The sequence below is a fragment of the Fimicolochytrium jonesii genome (assembly GCF_025526975.1).
Source record: "Fimicolochytrium jonesii strain JEL569 chromosome Unknown EV422scaffold_2, whole genome shotgun sequence".
NCBI lineage: Eukaryota > Fungi > Chytridiomycota > Chytridiomycetes > Spizellomycetales > Powellomycetaceae > Fimicolochytrium > Fimicolochytrium jonesii.
The window spans coordinates 678,400-698,742 of NW_026515669.1; the positions used below are offsets into that span (position 1 = coordinate 678,400).

Consider the following 20,343-nt stretch of genomic DNA (forward strand, 5'->3'; position numbering starts at 1 on the left):
CGAAGCACACATAAACATACCGATCTTTGTTGAATGTTCCAAGGAAGGGGCGAACAGCAGAATGACCACCCTCCCTCGTCACACCCGCTGCCTCCTTGCCCAGCTTCTCTCGCTACCGTCCCGATCCTACCGGTCTGCCACCTCAAATCGCGTCGAACACCTCTACGGCGCCGCCAGCGTTCTTCCCGCTCTGCAATCTGGCCGCCGAAAACTAAAGCGACTATATGTGAAGGACCGGGGCGGCAGCGAGTCGGCTCGCGGGAGGGGCCGAGGGTTTATAGAAGAACTCGGAGAGGATGACGGCGGCGGCGGTGTGTTGGCGAAGGCGTTGGCATGGGCGCGAAGGAGGGAACTTGTTGTGACCGAGGTGCCGGGGACGAGACTGGAGACGATGTCGGATAATAGACCGAATCAGGCAAGGAGGTGATGATACCTGATCGTGCTGTAGAGGCCAAGGAGGTGGATGAGATCTCATCTTTGAGCGTCAATATAGGGAATGGTATTGGCGGCCGCACCGTTAGAGGTCTCACAGATACGAACTTTGGGGAGGTTTGAGGAGTCGTCTGATGGCTCTGTCTCAAAGTACGTCACTTCAGCTCTCTAATACACATCTTGTCAGAAGAAATCTACTTACGGGCTGGCATCGCAGATACCCAGCCATTGTGACGAAACGGGAGATCATCCCACTGTCGTTCTCCGGCGTGCAGAGGCGACGGCGCTTTCCATTATGGCTAGGTATTGATGGGTACCGATGTAAAACCTCCGCGGACCGCATATATTGAATGTGCTTTTGGAATTTCAGCTTTGGATCAAGTTATGGATCCACAAAACCTCGGAGGCATCCTACGATCAGCTCATTTCTTCGGAGTAGATGGAGTCATTCTGACAGAACACGAAAGGTATGTCCCCTGATTCCCCTTCTCGCCACCGAGCAGCTGACACGGTAGTTCGTCCGCTGACCAGAACCGAAGTGCATCCTTTACTCCTACCGTATCGAAGGCCAGTTCCGGAGCAATGGAAGTCATGGAACTATATGTTACTCCGAGCCTGCCCAAATTCTTGGAGGTAACAGCTCCTCCGCTCTGATTCGTACTTCTCCCGGGGGCCACTCACCGGTCCGTATCAGACATCAGCAGAGAACGGTTGGCACATCTTCGGCACCGACATCAACAAACCCAACACGATATCCCTCTCCACATACGCCCGAGCCCGGACAGAGACGCCCGTTGACGAGCTACCGGTCTTACTCAACAGTCCAACAATCCTAGTACTGGGCAGTGAAGGCACCGGACTCCGCGCCGTAGTATCAAACGTATGTCACGATCATCTTGTCATTGGAGATTTCGCGGATGAGGACGACGACATCGGAAAAGCAGCCGACAGCAGAGTACGCGACACAGCTCCACCGGATTTATACACCGTAGATTCATTGAATGTATCTGTCGCGGCGGGCATCTTGTTACATACTCTAGTCACAAGCTAGCTTATCTAGTTTTAGCCCATGTCAAGGGTTGTTGAATAGGATAGGGCGCCGTGACGAAACACTGGCAGCATGCATATGTACAAAGCCCCAACAATAGATATTCCTGCCGGCGTTGGTTAGCCAAAAGTAAGGATGCCTGCTCCTTGATGCTCATACACAGACTGCGGGGTTGCTGATTGACTGCCGACATGGACGGTACATTAGCAATTCCTCTCCTCGGGCGGATGATACGGCACACCTGATAATAAATCCAAGCCTAGACGTTAGCGCCAACTGAGAAACCCAAGCAAAACGCAAGCCTACTTACCAAGCGCCTCGAATATCTCTTCCTCAGTCTTGCTCGCTATCCGAGTCCCGTCGGTGATTTTGGACCGTTTGGGTCCTCTTATGACGTTTGCGTATAATCCATGCTGAAGCGTAAGATTCGGGGTGAGAGGGGTGCGAGAACATTTTGGAGAACGAAACGCGGCCGGAAGAAGGCGAGCTACATTGTGATAAATGTCCATCGCCATACCTGAGAAAGCCGCATTCCTTTCGTCGAAGCCAGTAGCCGTATCGACCGATTGCTGCCAGCCATGCAAACAGCCTGATGAGTGCCAGCGACATATTGCAAACCCAACATAACCCTCAAACCATACAAGATATCGTTCCCAGTCCAATGCAACAACGACGATCCCAGCTCATCATACGGCACCGTCCAAACGTCCAGGCGGCGAGCGATTCCCGACCCCCCAGGTAGCTTGCAGATGCCCATGTAGGAGTGATTACCGCCGGCGTCAATGCTCCGGGATGTCAAGTCGCCTAATATGATATTCGTTTTTTCGCGGAGGTGTTTGAGGATCGCAGGTAGGATGGTTGTGTGTGATCTGTTATCTGGGTGGGTTACTGATGGGGGAGCCATTTAGTGTATGTTGGCTTCACACCATATGATGGTGCTCAAGAATAACACCTACCAATGACGTCCACATCCCCACACATAGCCTTTCCTCGCCGATACGACCCCATAATAAAACACTCAAATTGCTCATCCACTTCCCGACACGCCGTCTTCACATACTCCGCAATCGCCTCCGCTTCAGCCCTCGGCATCTTCTGCTGCAGATCGTCGTAATACTCCAACCCCAACAACTGATCGTGCGTCAAGCTGATCTGCGATCTCACGTCGTCCAGGGTTCGGCAGCCTTTGGTGTACCACGCCTGCGCGGTCTTGGCCCCACATCCGTGGATTTTTTGAAACATTTCGAGGATTGCGACATGTTGTGAGACGTGCTCCGCTTTGCGTAAGGTGCCTGTGGTGATGATTTCGTCAATCTATGGGAGTGGAGGTTAAAGGAGTCAGTTCCCCGTCGGATGGCGACGCCCCGATCTCCACTATAACATACCTTCTCTGCGATTTTGGCACCTATTCCGGTAATTTTCTTTGCCTCAGCGCCGCTCTGAATGACCTTCCCATGCCGTTTCAGGGCTTGTATTGCCTGTTTAATACGGTAGTGGGTAAAGATCCCTTCGACAACTTCAATAGAGCTTGCAAATCCGCCGCATATCCGCCATGTTACCTTCCGGTACGACAACACTCTGAAAGTGTCACCCTCCGCATCATGTTGCTTCATAACAACCTCTAACAAATCGGTCAACGCGACGTTCTTGTTGGTATCGTCCACATTCTTCCGTCCTTCTGGTTGCATGCACAGAAATGCTTTCTGATTTTTTGTCTACATGGATTGTCAGTACAACCGGACTAAGGGCTATTTGCCAAAAAGATGCCATGCCAACCTTTCTGCAAGATGCCTCCTCTTTTAACTTTTTCAGATCCTCATCCTCTGAGCTCGATGCCCCTTCTTCTCCCGAGCTGGCTTCGAGATCCGAAATCGCGATTGCACCTTCTTTGACCTGATCCATGATTTGATGCAAGAGATCTACGCCTGTCACTTCGTTTTCGTTCGAGTTTGGTTTGACCGAACCCTGTTTGTTGGCAAGAGGCGAAATGACCGGTTTACGTGGGGATGAAGCGGTCGGTACAATCTCGATGATCTCTGTTCCGTCGGTAGAAACATCGGTCTCGTAGTCCTTCTCTCGCTTAGCTACAGGGCTAGACGGTGATGGTGCCTCTCCCACTTGGATCTCGGGTATTTGAAAAGCCTTCAGATCCTGGACAGAACCAGCCTGCATCGGGATTCGGAAGTTGTCAGGGATTGCACTCGCAGGGAGATCGTGGTCATTGCCCAGATGTACCTTCACACTCTGCAAGAGCCATTCAGGGCTGACGACCTGTACACCATCTCCGAGCCGAGGTATCTTGAGTGCACGAAGCAGCCGAGACGGGGGGAGTCGGGTGATGAGGATAACGTTCTTTCCCGCTTTGTGGCTATCGCAGACGGTCCCACCCGATGCGACGAACTGACTCTTCAAACGTATTTGCTCCCGAATAGATATGCCTCCTGGCACCATGGAAGCGGAGAGACCGTGAAACAGGGTGTCGGAGGTCACATCTTCCTCTCCACTTGGAACCTCGATGACCTCCCGTTTCTTCGAAGGTAACTTCAACTTCGACGTTGTAATTCCGCCTGTCGTCGGAGCTTCCTGTTCCCGGTTCGCCGTGCGCGGTCGTTTGGGCGTTCTTTCCTTCCCTATGGCCTTCGTGTTCGGTGAGCGGGCGACTTTGACAGCTCCGTCATCCGAATACAGTGTCAAGTCTATCACAGCAGGGTCGCTATTGTTGAAGTCCGGCGTGACGTCCCTCCGCCTTTTGTGCTGCTGGCTTGACGACGGCTGAGACCCTTGAGGGCTGCGAGCCGAGCGGCCCGAGGTGTGCTGTCGAAAAAGGACCGAATCCATGGCGAGGAACCGAGCGACGGAATAGGTGGCAGGTCTCGAATGGCGATGCGGCGCACATTTGCGAAGACTTTGGCGGGCGAGAAAGCGCATGGTCGGACAACGGGGATGCTTTCGGACAAAAAGTGACAGAGTGACGAGTCACCCGGCTGTCCCAAGTTCCAAATGCAGCGCAGCTACTGTACATACATACATATATATACAGTATGGGACTATAAAGCTGCACATACCCGTCAGAGTTTGGCCGGCCCCCATAGACGCGACTCGCGACTGGCGGCTTCAAGCTGTGATAACCATGGTTGAAGCGGCCGCAATTGCGAGATCCCTTTTCCCAACATCTTCACCAACATCTTACCACATCCATCTTGACACCACACCAACACCTACACCAAAGCAGGAGCAACGGCATGGGGAGGCCTCTCACCCCACAGAAGAGGGCTGCCATCGTTGCACTGCATAAAGCAGGCCAGAATAAGTGTGCAATAGCGAGACTGGAAAGCGTGAGCCTCTCCGCTGTTCAGAGGACTATTAAGGTTTACGGCGAGCAGGACCCTGGCAACTCCAACTCCTACCAGTCAAAAAAACCATCTGGCCGACCAGCTAAGTATCAACCCTCTGAGGATGACTTGGAGCGTTTTCGCAGCTTAGTTCTTGCAAGCAGCGAGACATGAGCCAAGTCACTCTCAGTTCTTACAACTGAATTCACCGCTCTCAGAGGCATCAATGTTTACAAAAAGACGTTGTGCCGGTATCTTCGAATTCACTTGGACCTCCATTCGCGGTACGAAATTCGGAAACCGTTGTTAACGGATCGGCACCGGGCTGCCCGGCTTGCGTTTGCATTGGAGCATCAGCATTGGACACACACTGACTGGTCGAGGGTGGTTTGGACTGATGAAACATCATTCGAAATTGGGTGGGACCCAAAAATGCGATGCTGGCGCCTTCGAACTGAAGCTTTTCATCGAGATTGCGTACAGGTCACACAGACGAGCAGCTGCAAAACATTCATGTATTGGGGAGCCTTCATCGGGAATGCCATCGGTCCAATGAATGAAGTGGAGCGAGTTCAGCGTCCTGGTGAACACCGTAGGGGTATCAACTCAACTGCTTACGTGGCGCTTACGTGGCGCACTTGACAACTCACATGCTGCCCATGTGGCGTAATCTTGAGATTTTTATCCCTAATCCACTTTTTATGCAGGACAATGCTCCAATCCACACAAGTGCTGAAACTCGTCAGTTCTTTACTGAGCACGGCATTGAGGTTATGCCCTGGCCTGCGCAGAGTCCGGACCTCAACCCGATTGAGAACCTCTGAGCGATGATGAAGCGGGAGGTCTCCGCAGTCAATGCAACGGCAACGACAATAGAGCAGGTAGTGCAGCAGGTCTGGCCGACAATGGGTAGACATTTGGATAATCTAGTTGCGTCAATGCTGAGGCAGATGGCTGCGGTGATAGCTGCCAACGGGGGAAGCACAACGTATTAGGTCTATATATATAGATCTGATGCCGTGATTAAGGATGATGAGTCACGCTCTCAACGGCGGTCACTGACTTAATCGTGGGTATGTGCAGCTTTATGGTCCCATACTGTACAATACTTCCACGGCGTAAGACGTGTGATGGATCAGTCATTTTACTGTATTATATATAGGGAATTGCTAACAACGCTACCCGTGTTTGCTATCCAGGCTACCCTCTGCATCTGCAGATCATTTTGCAGATCATTTTTCTTCTCACTGCCGCACGCGTCCCGAGAGCATATAAGGCCAGGGGCTCACTTCCGAGCCCTCCAACCATTGCCGCTCACTCCCCCGAGTACTTTGCACACCTGGAAGTGAGCCACATACACACAAACCTCCATGGCTGAGGAACTCATTGAGTGAGCCTTTGACTTGATCTTTCAACGAAAAATTAACGACCTCCTTGCCCTCTTGCCCCACACAAGACAAGCCCAGACATACAACGGCAAGCAATATTACGCATTTTCCGACCTCCCTAAGCCATTGACAACAGCCCTTCGCGGTGGCGAACTTGACATCCACGTTGGTGTTCAGATTCGCACTCGTGGCATTTGTCAACGCTACACCCTTATCCCAAAAGACTTCATTGACTCGTTCGACGCAGACCCATCCACCGACTACGATTCCAGCGATGGCGAAAACAGTGCGTGCACCCAAGCCCACGCCTAATCATCCCAAGACATCTGGGAAGTCTCCACGTTTTCCCGTTCCTCCCGCGGGTGCCGCACGTCACCAGATCGTCAAGCAGAAGAAGCCCACGTGCATCATTACCAGCGACTCCAAAGATGAATCCCGCAACAGTATTGACAGAATCTGTTGTGGTCTCGACAACGACGCCGACAATGACAGCGACACGACTGACAACGACAACCAGGAAGCGCAGCCTTCGCTCCCCAAACCTACGCGCGCGCCCGCCACAAAGCCCAGGGTCAGACGCCGCGCTAAGGCTGCTGTAGCTGCCGTCCGCGAGATTCGAAACCTGCAGAATTCAACTGAGCTCCTTTTCCGCAAGTTGCCCTTCCAGCGTCTTGTCCGTGAGATCACGAACGACCTTTATGAAGAACCTACCGCTTTCAGGGTGCCGCATTGGGAGCTCTGCAGGAGGCAACAGAGATCTACCTTGTCGCATTGATGGAGGACACTAACCTGGCTGCTCTTCACGCAAAGCGTGGCACCAATAAGCCTGTGGACATGGTACACGTTTGCACTATCCGAAACGAAATTCCGCGTGTTGAGAAGGGGGTCAAGAGGTCTCGCAGTACCCCTGAGAACCAGACTAGTCTCCCGAACAACACTAGGATTTAGACTTTGTACTTGTGCTGTACTCTACATGTTTTACAATAGAAACTGGCTACTACTACTTTGCGAGCTATCCTGTGCGCCGCTGGCACGTTGCTTACATGTTCTGGCATCATGTCCACTCTCACGGCACAAACGGCACAGACGGGGGCGCTGCGTTTGACCAGAAAGACCGTTTTCCATGTGTTCGTGCAGGGAGAGGTCACGGGTGGTTGAAGTGATACGTTTGTCACGATTGGGGGCACCACGCGGGCGTCCCTTGCCCTGACGGATGATAGGGTCATGCAAGGCATAGTGCTGTGAGCCCATGGCACCTAGAACCTCCCGCAATCGATCTTGCTGGTGCGGAGCAAGACGTGGATAAGTTTCTTGTATCTGTGTCAACAGAGGCTGGACGGCAGGAGGACCAGGTGCCTGTGTGTCGAGGGTACCGTTCACAAGTGCGGTGAGGTGCCAATGCACATCAAAATCAGATACACATAGGCCCCTGCCGTTTTCAACTCGAGTGCGTGACGTGTGGCTGCAGGGTATGCCCATGGTCCCATGGTCGTGGTAAATGCACCTGAGTGTTATGGACGACGCGTCCAGACCATGCGCTTACCTCATGACAGCATCCCAACAGTCAGTCAATGTCAATTCCCTGTCAAAACCTGACATCTGCCAAACCTCGCAGCCGCACGCAGCCGCGCTACCCCACACCTGCCACTGCCTTCATTTCTCCACGCAGCCGCACGTAGCCACACCTCCCAACACTCGGCGCTTACAAACCCTTCTCCATACTTCCCCACGTACCCGCCCACAGCCTCAGCGTAGCCACCCCATCCCCAGTCTTCTGTTTCTATGCTTCCCCACCCTTGGCGCTTCTCTTGGCTTCCCTCTCATTCCGTACCCTTCTGCTTCCCCACGCTTCCCCAGCCTTCCCAGAAAAGCATAAATAGCCGCCTCCCCTGAGCTCCCCACTTCCTGATCCCCCAGCAGATCAACACCAGTTCTTCCTAGTCTTGTTCTAGTTCTTGTTTCGGTCTGAATACCATTACCTGTCAACAACCTGCACCACAAGTCGCCTCTATTTCCGTCGGCTCCGCCCATTCATAACACTGAGCACCGCTCATCCTTGGACTCCTTGATCATCCACAACGCACGTAGATGCTGCTGGTGTGCTTTAGCGAGAGCGACGGATGAGATGCGGTAGGTTACATCTTGGTAGAAAACATTGTTGAACTGAAATTGCATGCGGATCTGATCGGATGCATGTGCGGCCTTGATTTCGAGGCTTGTGTTTGTAAAGTACGTTGCAAGTCGCTTCTCCACATCCCGAAGATGGAGCGTTGACATGTTGAGGTACTTCTTGATGGTTGCATGACCGCCTTCAACCCGGGACGTGTTGACATTGCCATAATGGCGCACTTGATTTGTCCAGGCTGCAGTAAAACGCTCCTTGTATGGCAACCAGGTTTCGGTGAGGTATTGAATGGCCCCCGGGTATCCAGCGTACTGATTGTGGAGATAGTCCCATGCTTCAGCAAACCCATCAGGTGTAGTTGCGTTAATCACCTGCAATGCTTGCGTTAGTCATGGATAACATGTGCGCATTGAGAATATGTCCTTACCGCAGTCCAAAGCTTTAGGAAGCTGTCCCACTCCTCGCCTGCACCAAACACGGGCATGCACCTGGCAAGTACGTTCTTTTGAATGTGCCAGACACACAGAAGGTTTGCTGCGTGCGGAAACCTTGAAGGGATTGCATTCATCAATGCCTTCTCGCAATCCGTGAGCATGACCTTCACTAGATCAGGTGACGGCAAGAGTTTCAGGAGACACTCAAGTGCCCATGCATAGTCTGCCTCAAGTTCCTGTTTCCTGTTGGAGGAACCCGATGGCTATGGTGAACGTTTTCTTGAGCGAGGTCTCGCCGAGAATATGAAACATTGGCATCTTGAACTTGTCTGTCTTGTACGTGCAATCCATGAAGATCACGGTAGGATAGCGCTGGAGGAGGGCAATGCACTCAGGATGTGCGAAGAAGAGGTGCGTCAGGTTGTTGTCGGCACTGGCGCGGTATTCGGTATGGTAGGATCCACCCTGTAGCTGTTGGAGAAGCGACTGCAATGGGGTGCGGTGTAACGTCAGAGGAAACATAGACGATATTGGGCCCTTCTGAGAGGGCTGAGAGCAGTGTATTGTAGTGAAGAAAAAAGTAAGAAGCTCTTTGCAGCGGCTGCTCAACTGACAGCTTTATATATGGGCTGCCAGTGGGGCTTGCGTGGCTTCAGTGAGGCTTGGCGCCTTATGTAGTGTATCACCGAGAGCTCGGGTGGCCAGCCCGGGTCTCGGATCAAGTAGAAGTAAAGAGATATAATATGAAATATAAATTATGATGAGATATCCCTGACACCTCCCTCAGATCCTGAGGAGGGTGCCGAATGAATAAGAGGTGAACTACGAGGGATGTGTGAAGAAAGGGAGAGCTCATGTTCATTTTAAAGTGTTGACGCACTTGTTCATTTTATTGTGTTGACGCACTGTGTGATGTGTGTGTGTAAGGTCGGTTCTTGCGTCGCCGCGCGTGATGTGATGTGGTCTACATCGCTATTGTCAGCGGTGTGATTGATACTGAGCGGTTCTTGCGGCGTCGCGCGTGTGATGTGATATGAGATGCTCTATGCTGTTCGTCTCCGTATCCACAAAGATTGTGGATGAGCTTTTCGCCATCGTTTGCAGGCAGGCGTGTAGCGAAGTGCGGATTCGGGTTCCCAAGTAGGGTCAGGATAACCGAGCCATTTGACTAGAAGATTTCGTACGGCGCGTCGCTCGTCGATGATGTCTTCTACAACCCATTCAGGTTGTCCGCGTTCTTCGATTGGTGGAGGAGGTTGTGGAACTGCACGTTGCGGATATTGCTCTTCGCGATGTGGTCATAAAATATCGACGTGAAAGATGGGCCAGATGCCGCTGATCTTCGATGGTGATAAATCGAGTTCGTAGGTATCAGGATGTGCTCCCGGTGCAATGATTTTGAATGGTCCAATCCACGTAGCTGAGTATTGAAGTCCTCTTCGTGCGTCTACTTCTAGGTTGATTCCTTGTTGGTTCAGATTGACGAGGTCGCCAATTTTGTATGCGATTGGCGTTCAACCTTTGTCGTGTTGACGTGCGAATTGATCTTGCGATCTCTGAAGGTTTTCGCGTACAATACGGGCGATGTCTTCCTGCCCTTTCTTGAAGAGTTCGATTTCGTTTCGATCTACAGCTCGAAGTTTGAGTTCTTGTCCTTTGAGTGGAGGATTCCAACCCAGGAGGATTGGAGAGCGTCCAAGATCTACTTCGAATGGCGATAAATCTTCATATTCCTCCCTCGGAGCGGTGTTGTATGCGAATTCGATTAAAGGCAATAGTTTCTTCCAATTGCTTTTGTCGTAATTGAGGTATTGCTTCCAAATCCTTTTCAGGGTTTCGATAGCTCGCTCAACTTTGCCGTCAGTTTGCTGATGACGAGCCGTAGCGAATTCGTGTTTTACACCGAGGAGAACATCGAATGCGAGGAAGAAGTCGGGAAGTGCGCGAGGTTCGCGATCCGTAATGAAGACTTTTGGCGTACCGACATGTTTCCAAACATGATCTAGAAAGACTTGGGCTAGTTTGCGTCCAGTAATTGTCTTCTTAATTGGTGTCAGAATCACACGTCCGGAAAGGTAATCAATGCAGACGAGACAAGAGTTTGTTTCATCTACTTCGAAAATGTCGAATTCGATCGTGTGCCATCTTCCAAAAGGTATAGGAAGAGGTCGAAGAAATCCGTATTGACGATGACCAGGTTTGAATTGTCGACAGGATTTGCACGTTCCAACGTATTTGATGACGTCGGAGCGTACGGTAGGCCAGTAATAGTCCGTAAGAATTCTCGCGAGAGTCTTCTTAACACCGACATGTCCTCCGGTGGCAAGCTTGTCATGGAATTTCGGCAAAATCTTCAGGCGAATGTCTTTAGGAGAGTATAGACGGCCTTCGTGTCGTACTAATCCATTTTCGAACGTATAACGGAGTTCTTTCGAAGTTTTCTCGTGTTGGGACTTTCCAGAAATTTCATCGAGATAATCCGAATATGGATCTTTGCGTAGCGCTTTTTTCCGCTCTTCTTCTGAGCAAGTAGGTGAGTTTTGTGGATCGTCTGTCGTAGCGTTGGAGGAAGGTTCGTTGACAAGCATGTTGCTGATCTGCGTATGCATGTCGAGGCGTTGTTGACAATCTACACACCGAGGCGCATAGATTGGATTGCGGGAGAGCATGTCGGCGATATGATTCCATCGTCCAGGTAAATACTGGATATTGAAATCATACTCTTGTAGCTTTTCCACCCAATTGGCTTGTCTTCTGCTCAAATGGGGTTGCATTTGGATGAATTCGAGTCCCTTGTGATCGCTAAAACATCGGAAGTAACGACCGATGAGATATGGTCGATTGGCGACCAACATCTTGACAAGAGCTAATAGCTCCTGTTCGTGACTAGGATATCGAGTTTCTGCGTCCTTCATCTTTCTAGAAAAGAAGACCACAGGCCGGAGCCGGGGTAACTTCTTCCATTGTCCGAAGAGAGTAGGCAGATTTGTAGGGATCGTTTCATCGCGCGAAGGTTGTCCAATCGAGCCAGTGATAGCGTAGCCTGATGAGTCGGTATAGACGTAAATCGGCTTGGCTTCGTTGATGGTTGCTAGCGTAGGCGCATTGATCAACGCTTCTTTCAACTTTTGAAATGCCTCTTGTTACTCAGGACCCCATCGAAATTTGACTTTCGAAGGTTGAATACTTGATAGGGGCAGAGCAATGTCCGAATAACCTTGTACGAAGTCGAGGAAGTAGTTCGTGAACCCGAGAAAGCTTTGAACTCCTTTTGTTGACTTTGGAGTAGCCCAATCCTTGATAGCTTGGATTTTCGAGGGCGCGATGCGAACACCATGTCTTCCGACAATATGTCCACACCATTTGAGTTCTTCTTTAGCCCATACGCACTTTGAAGGCTTGATGAAAAGGGCGTGTTCTTCAAGTTTCTTCAGGATACAATCGACGTGTTCCCGATGTTCGGCTAAGGTCTTCGAGAAAATGAAGATGTCGTCCAGGTAGGTTGCGAGGAATTCGTCGTAATCTTTATGGAAGATCTTATTCATAAGACGTTGAAATGCAGCAGGTGCGTTGATAAGTCCGAACGGCATGACCAAATACTCAAAATGTTTGAAGCGAGTTCGTATTGCCGTTTTTTCCCGATCTTGTTTTCGTATAAGAAGACGATGGTATGCTTCTCGAATCTCGATAAGCGTAAACCATATACAACCTTGAATTTGATCCCTCATCTCACAAATATTGGGTAAAGGAGTGCGATCTTTCTTGGTGATGGCGTTGAGACCTTGGTAGTCCCAACAGATGCGCAATCCGCCATCTTTCTTTTTCGCAAAGACGACACTAGCTCCCCAGGGACTTGAGGAGTGTTGTATCCATCCTTTTTCGAGCATCGAGGTGATTTGTTTCTTAAGTTCAGCGAATTCTTCTTTATTCATATGCCGAAGAGGTTGCCAAACAGGTTCAGCACCTTCAGTGAGTTCGATCTTGAAATTATCTTCTCCGCGATCAGGGGGTAGACCTTCCAGTTCCTTGAAGAGCGTATTGACGTGTTTATTTAGGATATCCTTGAGATGTCCTGGATTTCCTTTAAGCTCTTGAGGAGCATCCGGGATTTCGTTAAGAGCAAGGCGACAGACTGTGTCTTTTTCAAACTTGTTCCGTCGCCAAGCCTTGTTAAATCGCTTGGAAGTCATTTCTATGACTCGAGGATTGCGAAGGGCATTAGCTTGGGCAATCCGAGATACATAATGAGGTGCGGCTTGTAGAGGACAAGTATCCACAGGTTTAATGATCCGAACAGGTCGAACGGGTCTTTTATCATAGACCGGATCTCGTTGAACATCGAAGTAAGGGTTGTTGTGTTTTGGGATATATTCGACGTCTTCCCAGTTTCTTGAAGTTCTTTCGCACTTGATGGTGACAGACTGCGGTGCGTTTGGTATAGGGCCATAATTGGTCCAGCGAAGGATAGGTAAGGTACTCATCGAGAATTGTTCAGCGTGATTAAAGAAACGCCAGAAACGCATTCCAATAATAACGTCATAAGCCAGATTACTGACTAGCCAGGGAAGCTGTCCAACTAAGAAAAGCGACTGAGATTCGAGATCCCATAGATCTAACTTTTCCGAAACGACCGTGTCGAGAATCATGTAGGATTCTTTGTCGGCCAGCCATATCTGCTTCAGTTCGATATGTTTCTTGGGAAATTTGTGCTTTTCGACAAATGTCTTGTCAAGGAATAACCCAGTTGCGCCGCTATCGAAAAGAACACGAGCAAACTTGTTTCCGATGCGACAATGAGAGACCCAGGGTCCAGCAGACAGTGGTTCAAAGGCAGGTTTATCGGTAGGATTGTATGTTGTAGGCCCAGCAGAGGGGCTCTATCCACCTTGGAAAAAACTCGAAGATTGATTGGTCGTAGTATTCGTAGTATTCGTAGAGTTGACGGCGTCATCGAGAATTTCCGTAATGCGTGACCCAGCATCAACCTGATTGGCTGAATCTTGTTGTTGATTAGGTTGGCGACTGCGCTGCGGAGTTTGAGCGCCACAACTGTGCCGTCGAAAACCACCGCGTCGGTTCTGGGTTTGCGAGCCTTGCTGTCGATTTTCAGGATTTGACCAGCATTCAACTCTCCAATGTCCCATTTTAATACAAAGGGGACAAGGAGTCATTGGACGTTGACGAGGAACGTGAGTAGTTTGCCATTGTCCACGTCGACAAAAGGGCTGTTGACGTTGGTAGGGAATTTGACCTGTAGTGAGACGACTCACTCCAGGAGGATAGTATGACGTACCGAGGGCATTGAGCCCAAAAGTCATATCATCTAAGTCTTGCTCGAATTCCGCAATTCAAGGATTGGTGTAAGGGGTGAATTGTCCGCCACGACCGCCGCCACGACTACCCCGACCGCGACTGGCTCCACGGCCGCCACGAGCACTGGTTGCCGAGGCAATCGGACGAGGTGTATTGGCTTAGTTGCCGTCAGTGAACCCATGAGCCACATGAGCACGACGGGCGGCAGTGATAGCTTCATCGAGAGTGATAGGGGTGTTGATGTTGGTAGTCTGCGAGACTACGAAGTTTGTAACGGCTTCAGCGAGATAATGACCGATTACCGTATTCTTGAGAAGACCGGCCTTGAAGTATCGAATCTGATCGATAAGGGGAATGGTGCCTTGATTGTTATCGAGACGATGAGCGGCTTCGAGCTCATTATTGGTCTCTTGAAACTCCTTGATATATTGTTTCGAGAGAGTCACCGAGCTTGAGACCGGAGAGCTTGAGCTCAATAGTATTACGCAAGTTGCAAGGATAGAAGTGAGCGACAAGAGCCGTTTCGAAAGCTGCCCAATTTGCGGGAGGTCCAGCGGCTTAAGTCGTATTGTACTACTTGAGAGCAGTACCCTTGAGGTAGGTAGTGAGCGTAGGAGCGTACTCTGCCATAGTAAAGGGTATGGCATTGGCAGCTCCGGTACCGTCTGTTCCAGCTGCTACAGCCGGGGCAGTGAGAGACTCGAGAACGTTGTGGTGAGACGTAACGGACTCTTCGATCTTTTTGGCAGCTTTGGCGCCATTGTATTCGACGAGCTTGTTCTTGTGAGCATCCATAAGAAGTCTGAAACATTCCGCTCGTTGGACGTCCTGCGTAACAGCACGCTCCCGAGTAGCGAAAGCAGCTGCGACAGCCGCAACTATAGCTTGAGTTTGTTGGTCCATTCTTGCTTGTGAACGAGTGTAAGGGCAACGTCCGGTAGAGGGGCGATGTTGACGAGGAATGTCTTGGTGATGCTAGCGGTAGGTGGTGCTACCATGTAACGTCAGAGGAAACGTAGACGATATTGGGCCCTTCTGAGAGGGCTGAGAGCAGTGTATTGTAGTGAAGAAAAAAGTAAGAAGCTCTTCGCAGCGGCCGCTTGACTGACAGCTTTATATATGGGCTGCCAGTGGGGCTTGCGTGGCTTCAGTGAGGCTTGGCGCCTTATGTAATGTATCACCGAGAGCTCGGGTGGCCAGCCCGGGTCTCGGATCAAGTAGAAGTAAAGAGATATAATATGACATATAAATGATGATGAGATATCCCCGACATGTGGCCATCCAATGCTTGTGTGCGGAGGGCTTGCTGCTCATTGTATATTGTCTTCTGGATGGCGGAGCACGGGTCCACATGCTGTCGTAAAGTGGTGACAACTTGGCGTAGCTGAACGTTTGCCTGAAGGAGCACATGTGTCATTCCTCTCTGGGAATCGGTGAGTCTCCGCAGAATTGGGTGGGCGGCAGGGTTGTGGGAGGGCTCGTGGTTATGTTCACCATGAACTACGGTCAGATGCCATTGATAATCCAGCGCTTTGTACGATCGGACTTATAGCTTGAACGGGCAATTGGTTCCCTGGGTTGACGTGTTCCTCAGGTGAACATCAAAATGTTGGGGAGATGGGCGTCGGGTTCCATGGCGGTCGCACACCAGATAGGTACTGACACCAGGGCGGGAGTTGATTTTGGTGACAGCGTAGCCTTGGGCAGAAGTGAATGCCTTTACGTTGTGCATACATTCCTCTAGCGTGCCATACAGGGGCTCGGTGGGTGGGGGAAGCATGTGTGCGTATGTGGCTCACTTCCTGCACGCGAAAATGCTCAAGAAAGGTAACTGGGGTGGAAGGTCACGTCAGAAGTGAGCCTCAATTTACCCATGGACCCAGGGGCACACCGACTGCAGTCGCCTTTTATATGTGGCAGAGGCGACGCGTCGCAATCAGACTGTCAAAAGCCACTGTCAAAAGCGCGGAGGGTAGCGTGGATAGCAAACACGGGTAGCGTCGTTAGCAATTCCCTATATATATACGCGTCTGGCAGGAATGGACAAAGAGGAAGGTCTTTTGGAAGCGCTATACGCAACTAAGAAATACTTCGGTCACCATTTGTGGATTGGGAAGCATTCAATGAAATCTTTGGAACCCGAAGACCCCGCCCATGGTCAAGGCCTGGGCCTGGACTTCAAAAAACCATCGTTTCAAAGCATCGATGCATGTGTTCAGTGGTGTCTCAGATACGGATGTCTTCCTATACATTGTAGCTGTTTTGCTGTAGTATGGTTCTAGTGCCGATAAAGCATCAAGTGCGGTCTCTGTTGATGTTGCAACGAGTTGGATTTGCGATCTCTGACGTACGCAAGGAACCCCAAGCGACTCAACGCAAACTTCCAAGGGCTGTGGTGTTGGCAGCGTGTCCACAGCGCATATCTGGAATATGGGTCAGACCGATTGATAGGTTCCAAGCACAGCGAGCATCGGGTTGATTTTCGATGACGATGAAATCGAAGCTCTCATCTGAACCTTCACATCCGACCAACGCCTTCCAGTCGACCGACATCACGCAACGGCCATCGCAAACGGCTGACTGGGGTTGTTTTTCGAAGATGTCGATGTACAATCAAGCTCCTTTGTAATTGTAGCGCACATTATCCATCTGCTCTATCAGCTGCCCTATATCCCGTCCCGCTTTACGCACATACAGCTGTGCCCCAACAACAAGTAAGGGTACGGCGTTGATCCATAAGGATATAGGCAGATACAGAATCGTCACTATAGGTTTGTTGCTGCTCCAGATGGCAATTAACGCTATCGGTAAGGGTATCAGAGTAACACCGATGCTGGGCCGAAGCCGTGATTGCAATAAAAGGTATTGAGAGGCTATTGTTGATCCCAACGCGATAATGTAGGAGAGCGTCGTGGTCGTGTCCTTGGACGTCAGAACACTGACCAGTAGCCTGCGGGTTCCGGTATATCAGACACTCCGCTGCTCGTAAGACAGTCGCTCAAACGTGCCCACTCACATTATCAAGGCAGGTATTCCGAGATATTTTGCCACCGAATCATACTGCCCCTGCGCTGCATCATTCTGGCTTCGTAATTGTTCAATTACATCTTCCTGTTCTTTTGGGGGCGTACTCGGAAAGTCAGGCGAATTCCTCTATGATGATCTCCGGGCCCTCAGCGCGTGAAGGAATCAGGAACCAGGAAACAGGCGACAGAATACATACGCTGCTCGTCCAACAAGTCACCTTCGGTGACCCTGGAGTCGTCCTGCTGTTGCTGAAAGGGTAGTCGTTTGTGCATGTTGCTGAGGAGTACTGTACTCGTCGCCGGGTCGTCAAGACTCAATTGTCAAGAGGGATGGCAGAGTCAGAGGGGTGATTTACTGTACAGTATGTGTCGCGCTGCGCATTTGGGAGTTCTTGCTGGCGCGAGACTCGCTCCATTCGCTCCTGTGTTTTCTGCTGGAAACTTGCTCCCCGAAAACCCAACATTGCTCGTCTCACTGTGCTCTCCGGTCAGCACGCTCACGCACTAAGCTAAACAACAGTGCACTTGCTCCCACTGTTGTGTCTTTGGTCTTCAGACAAATATTTAAGCTCTTACTAGCTCACAAGAACCTTTGAACAGCCCTCCCTGCAAAATATTAAAATGGTAGAGATCATTCGCACTTTTCGATTTATGGAAGGGACTTCCGCTAATATGCTTGACCGACCGGCTTGTAGGCCGCCCCTATCTCCACAACGGTGCCGGGTGCTGGTTTGACGGACGTCAAAGAGCTGACTAGGATGGAGCGAATTGGTGCGTACCAATGCCAGTTTGACCACAAGGTCAACTTCCATTTCGTTTTGGCGTTATGGCCCTTGTGAACTTATCAGAGGGATTTACGAATAACAGGCGCTCATTCTCACATTCGTGGTCTGGGACTGGACGATGCTCTGGAGGCACGCACGACTTCCCAGGGAATGGTTGGACAGCTGCAAGCCAGAAAAGCAGCCGGTGTGATTCTAGAAATGATTAAAGACGGAAAGATTGCGGGACGGGCGATCTTGATGGCTGGTGCACCTGGAACGGGAAAGACCGCTATTGCGATGGGTATGAGGATTTCGCCGGAGAGTTGGTAGAGGTGAAGAACGGTGATCTGAGACATGCAACCTCTGTAGGAATGGCTCAGGCGCTAGGAACGGACGTACCATTCACGATGTTGGCCGCGTCGGAGATCTTCTCGTTGGAAATGTCAAAGACGGAGGCGCTGACCCAGGCTTTCCGCAAGTCGATTGGAGTTAGGATCAAGGAGGAGACGGAGCTGATTGAAGGCGAGGTCGTGGAGATACAGGTGGACAGGTCCGCAACGGGAGCTGTAAGTTCGCCCGACGGGTGATTTGGATACCGCACTTCGAAGGGAACCCGCAGCTGAACATGAACGTGGTTTTCAGGGTGCTAAGACTGGAAAGTTGACGTTGAAAACGACGGATATGGAGACGATTTACGATCTCGGCCAGAAAATGATCGAGGCTCTGAACAAGGAGAAGGTTTCTGCCGGGTAAGTGCGACGCAAGCAATGCGACGCGCCGTCGCATGGTCTCTTGCTGACAAAGGACCTCAGGGATGTGATTACAATTGACAAGGCGAGCGGGAAAATCACAAAGCTGGGACGCTCGTTCTCGCGCGCAAAGGACTACGACGCCATGGGCTCAGATGTGAGTCGAGTGCTTTCCGCTGAGTGCATATCAGAACGCATGTGTTGAATGGAAGTCGGTTAAAGACCCGATTCGTTCAATGTCCGGAGGGAGAGCTTCAGAAGCGTAAAGAGCTGGTTCACACTGTGACTCTGCATGAAGTCGATGTGATCAACAGTCGGACGCAGGGATTCCTCGCTCTGTTCTCAGGTAAGATCTCGCATGTCATGCCGTCTCCGGCCCTGATAATGATCGACTGAATACTGCTGCGTCAATAGGTGACACGGGTGAGATCAAGGCCGAAGTCCGTGACCAGATCAACTCGAAGGTGGCTGAATGGAGGGAGGAGGGCAAGGCTGATATTGTTCCAGGGGTATGCACCCTACGCTGGTTAGCGAACATTCTTTACGCAGTTTCTAACGAAGCGCGACCTCTAGGTCCTATTTATTGACGAAGTCCACATGCTCGATATCGAGTGCTTCTCTTTCCTCAACCGTGCTCTCGAAGACGACATGTCGCCCGTCGTCATCATGGCGTCCAACCGCGGCATCACGAAGATCCGCGGCACGAACTACACATCGCCACACGGTATCCCCATCGACCTGCTCGACCGGCTGTTGATCATCAGCACGTCGCCATACAGCGAGAAGGAGGTCAAGCAGATTCTCAGCATTCGATGCGAGGAGGAAGATGTGGACATGACGGATGAGGCGAAGGATATACTGACAAAGATTGGGATGGAGACGAGTTTGCGTTATGCTATTCATTTGATTACCGCGGCGTCGCTGGTTGCGAGGAAACGGAAGGTATGTGGGATAGAACATGGAAAAGACCATGACACCCTTCTTGGCCTAACGCTGATGGCTGTTCCTCATCTGGAATCACTCAGGCAACGGAGGTAGACGTCGAGGACATCAAGCGCGTGTACACCTTATTTATGGATGAACGACGATCTGTGCAATGTAAGATTTCGTCCCACTGGATGTTTTTCGCGCCCGATCATGATCTGATTTCCCTTCCTACCCCCCAATAGACCTCAAGGAGTACCAGCAACAGTTCATGTTCAACGACTACCAAGATTCCACCGAGGCGGTTCAACCGATGGAGACGTAAAGCCCATCAAACGTCCTTCCCATGTGCTTATTGTAATGTAGTGATCGCTTGATATACTCGGGCGCACGGGCCTTATGAGACGCTCGTTCTTGTACAAATGATGAAACGATGAATATCTCGAAGCGGAACCTTGACGCGTATATCCTGCTTGAAGCCTGGAACGCAATTTTCGATGTTGGCAGCCCTGGACGCTTTCAGAATGGGTACTTTTCCTTTTCCTTATCCTTGTCACAGGGTGTGACTTCACTGCCGCGCCTGATGGAGCACGTCTAGACATATAGTAAACCCTGCCGTGCCACTTCCCATCTACGAACGGCCCCGAGATAGCGAGGCATTCGGAGTCTGCTGAAAGGAAGCACTCGGCGTCCGAAGCCTCTGACGTTTTGGACGGCTGATCCCTGAAAACGCGTCGACATCGCAGGGATCAATCGCCCTCCCGCGGCTTGACCGGAAAGCCACTGGGACCGTGGCTGCGTTTCTCCG

At 50.9% G+C, this 20,343-nt stretch overlaps 5 protein-coding genes across 5 annotated transcripts; 3 read left to right on the forward strand and 2 right to left on the reverse strand.

Annotated features, from left to right (window-relative positions):
• Positions 1-61: 61 nt before the first annotated feature.
• Positions 62-1,483, forward strand: EV422DRAFT_491491 (Alpha/beta knot methyltransferase; the record flags this gene model as incomplete). The annotated part of the gene is made up of 5 exons (XM_053067539.1): positions 62-423; positions 560-735; positions 803-899; positions 972-1,065; positions 1,127-1,483. 5 exons carry the CDS (start codon positions 62-64, stop codon positions 1,481-1,483), a joined length of 1,086 nt encoding a protein of 361 aa, XP_052929256.1.
• Positions 1,230-4,381, reverse strand: EV422DRAFT_140737 (uncharacterized protein). Its single transcript, XM_053064810.1, has 9 exons — positions 3,716-4,381; positions 3,257-3,646; positions 3,040-3,195; positions 2,866-2,958; positions 2,437-2,794; positions 2,122-2,368; positions 1,998-2,049; positions 1,791-1,893; positions 1,230-1,721 (listed from the first exon to the last, which is right to left on the reverse strand). The coding sequence occupies exons 1-9, from the start codon at positions 4,316-4,318 to the stop codon at positions 1,684-1,686; spliced, it is 2,040 nt and encodes a 679-aa protein (XP_052929257.1). The 5' UTR covers positions 4,319-4,381; the 3' UTR covers positions 1,230-1,683.
• A 2,093-nt stretch (positions 4,382-6,474) lies between these two features.
• On the forward strand, positions 6,475-6,975 carry EV422DRAFT_563619 (uncharacterized protein; the record flags this gene model as incomplete). Its single annotated transcript, XM_053072090.1, has 1 exon — positions 6,475-6,975. One exon carries the CDS (start codon positions 6,475-6,477, stop codon positions 6,973-6,975), a length of 501 nt encoding a protein of 166 aa, XP_052929258.1.
• A 9,643-nt stretch (positions 6,976-16,618) lies between these two features.
• EV422DRAFT_140883 (uncharacterized protein) lies at positions 16,619-17,722 on the reverse strand. The gene is made up of 3 exons (XM_053064811.1): positions 17,296-17,722; positions 17,089-17,188; positions 16,619-17,022 (listed from the first exon to the last, which is right to left on the reverse strand). The coding sequence occupies exons 1-3, from the start codon at positions 17,369-17,371 to the stop codon at positions 16,686-16,688; spliced, it is 513 nt and encodes a 170-aa protein (XP_052929259.1). The 5' UTR covers positions 17,372-17,722; the 3' UTR covers positions 16,619-16,685.
• On the forward strand, positions 17,463-20,320 carry EV422DRAFT_575681 (RuvB-like 2; the record flags this gene model as incomplete). The annotated part of the gene is made up of 11 exons (XM_053073214.1): positions 17,463-17,585; positions 17,794-17,869; positions 17,966-18,163; positions 18,232-18,428; positions 18,505-18,611; positions 18,675-18,768; positions 18,834-18,957; positions 19,026-19,120; positions 19,185-19,553; positions 19,637-19,709; positions 19,781-20,320. The coding sequence occupies 11 exons, from the start codon at positions 17,463-17,465 to the stop codon at positions 19,858-19,860; spliced, it is 1,536 nt and encodes a 511-aa protein (XP_052929260.1). The 3' UTR covers positions 19,861-20,320.
• Positions 20,321-20,343: the final 23 nt, after the last annotated feature.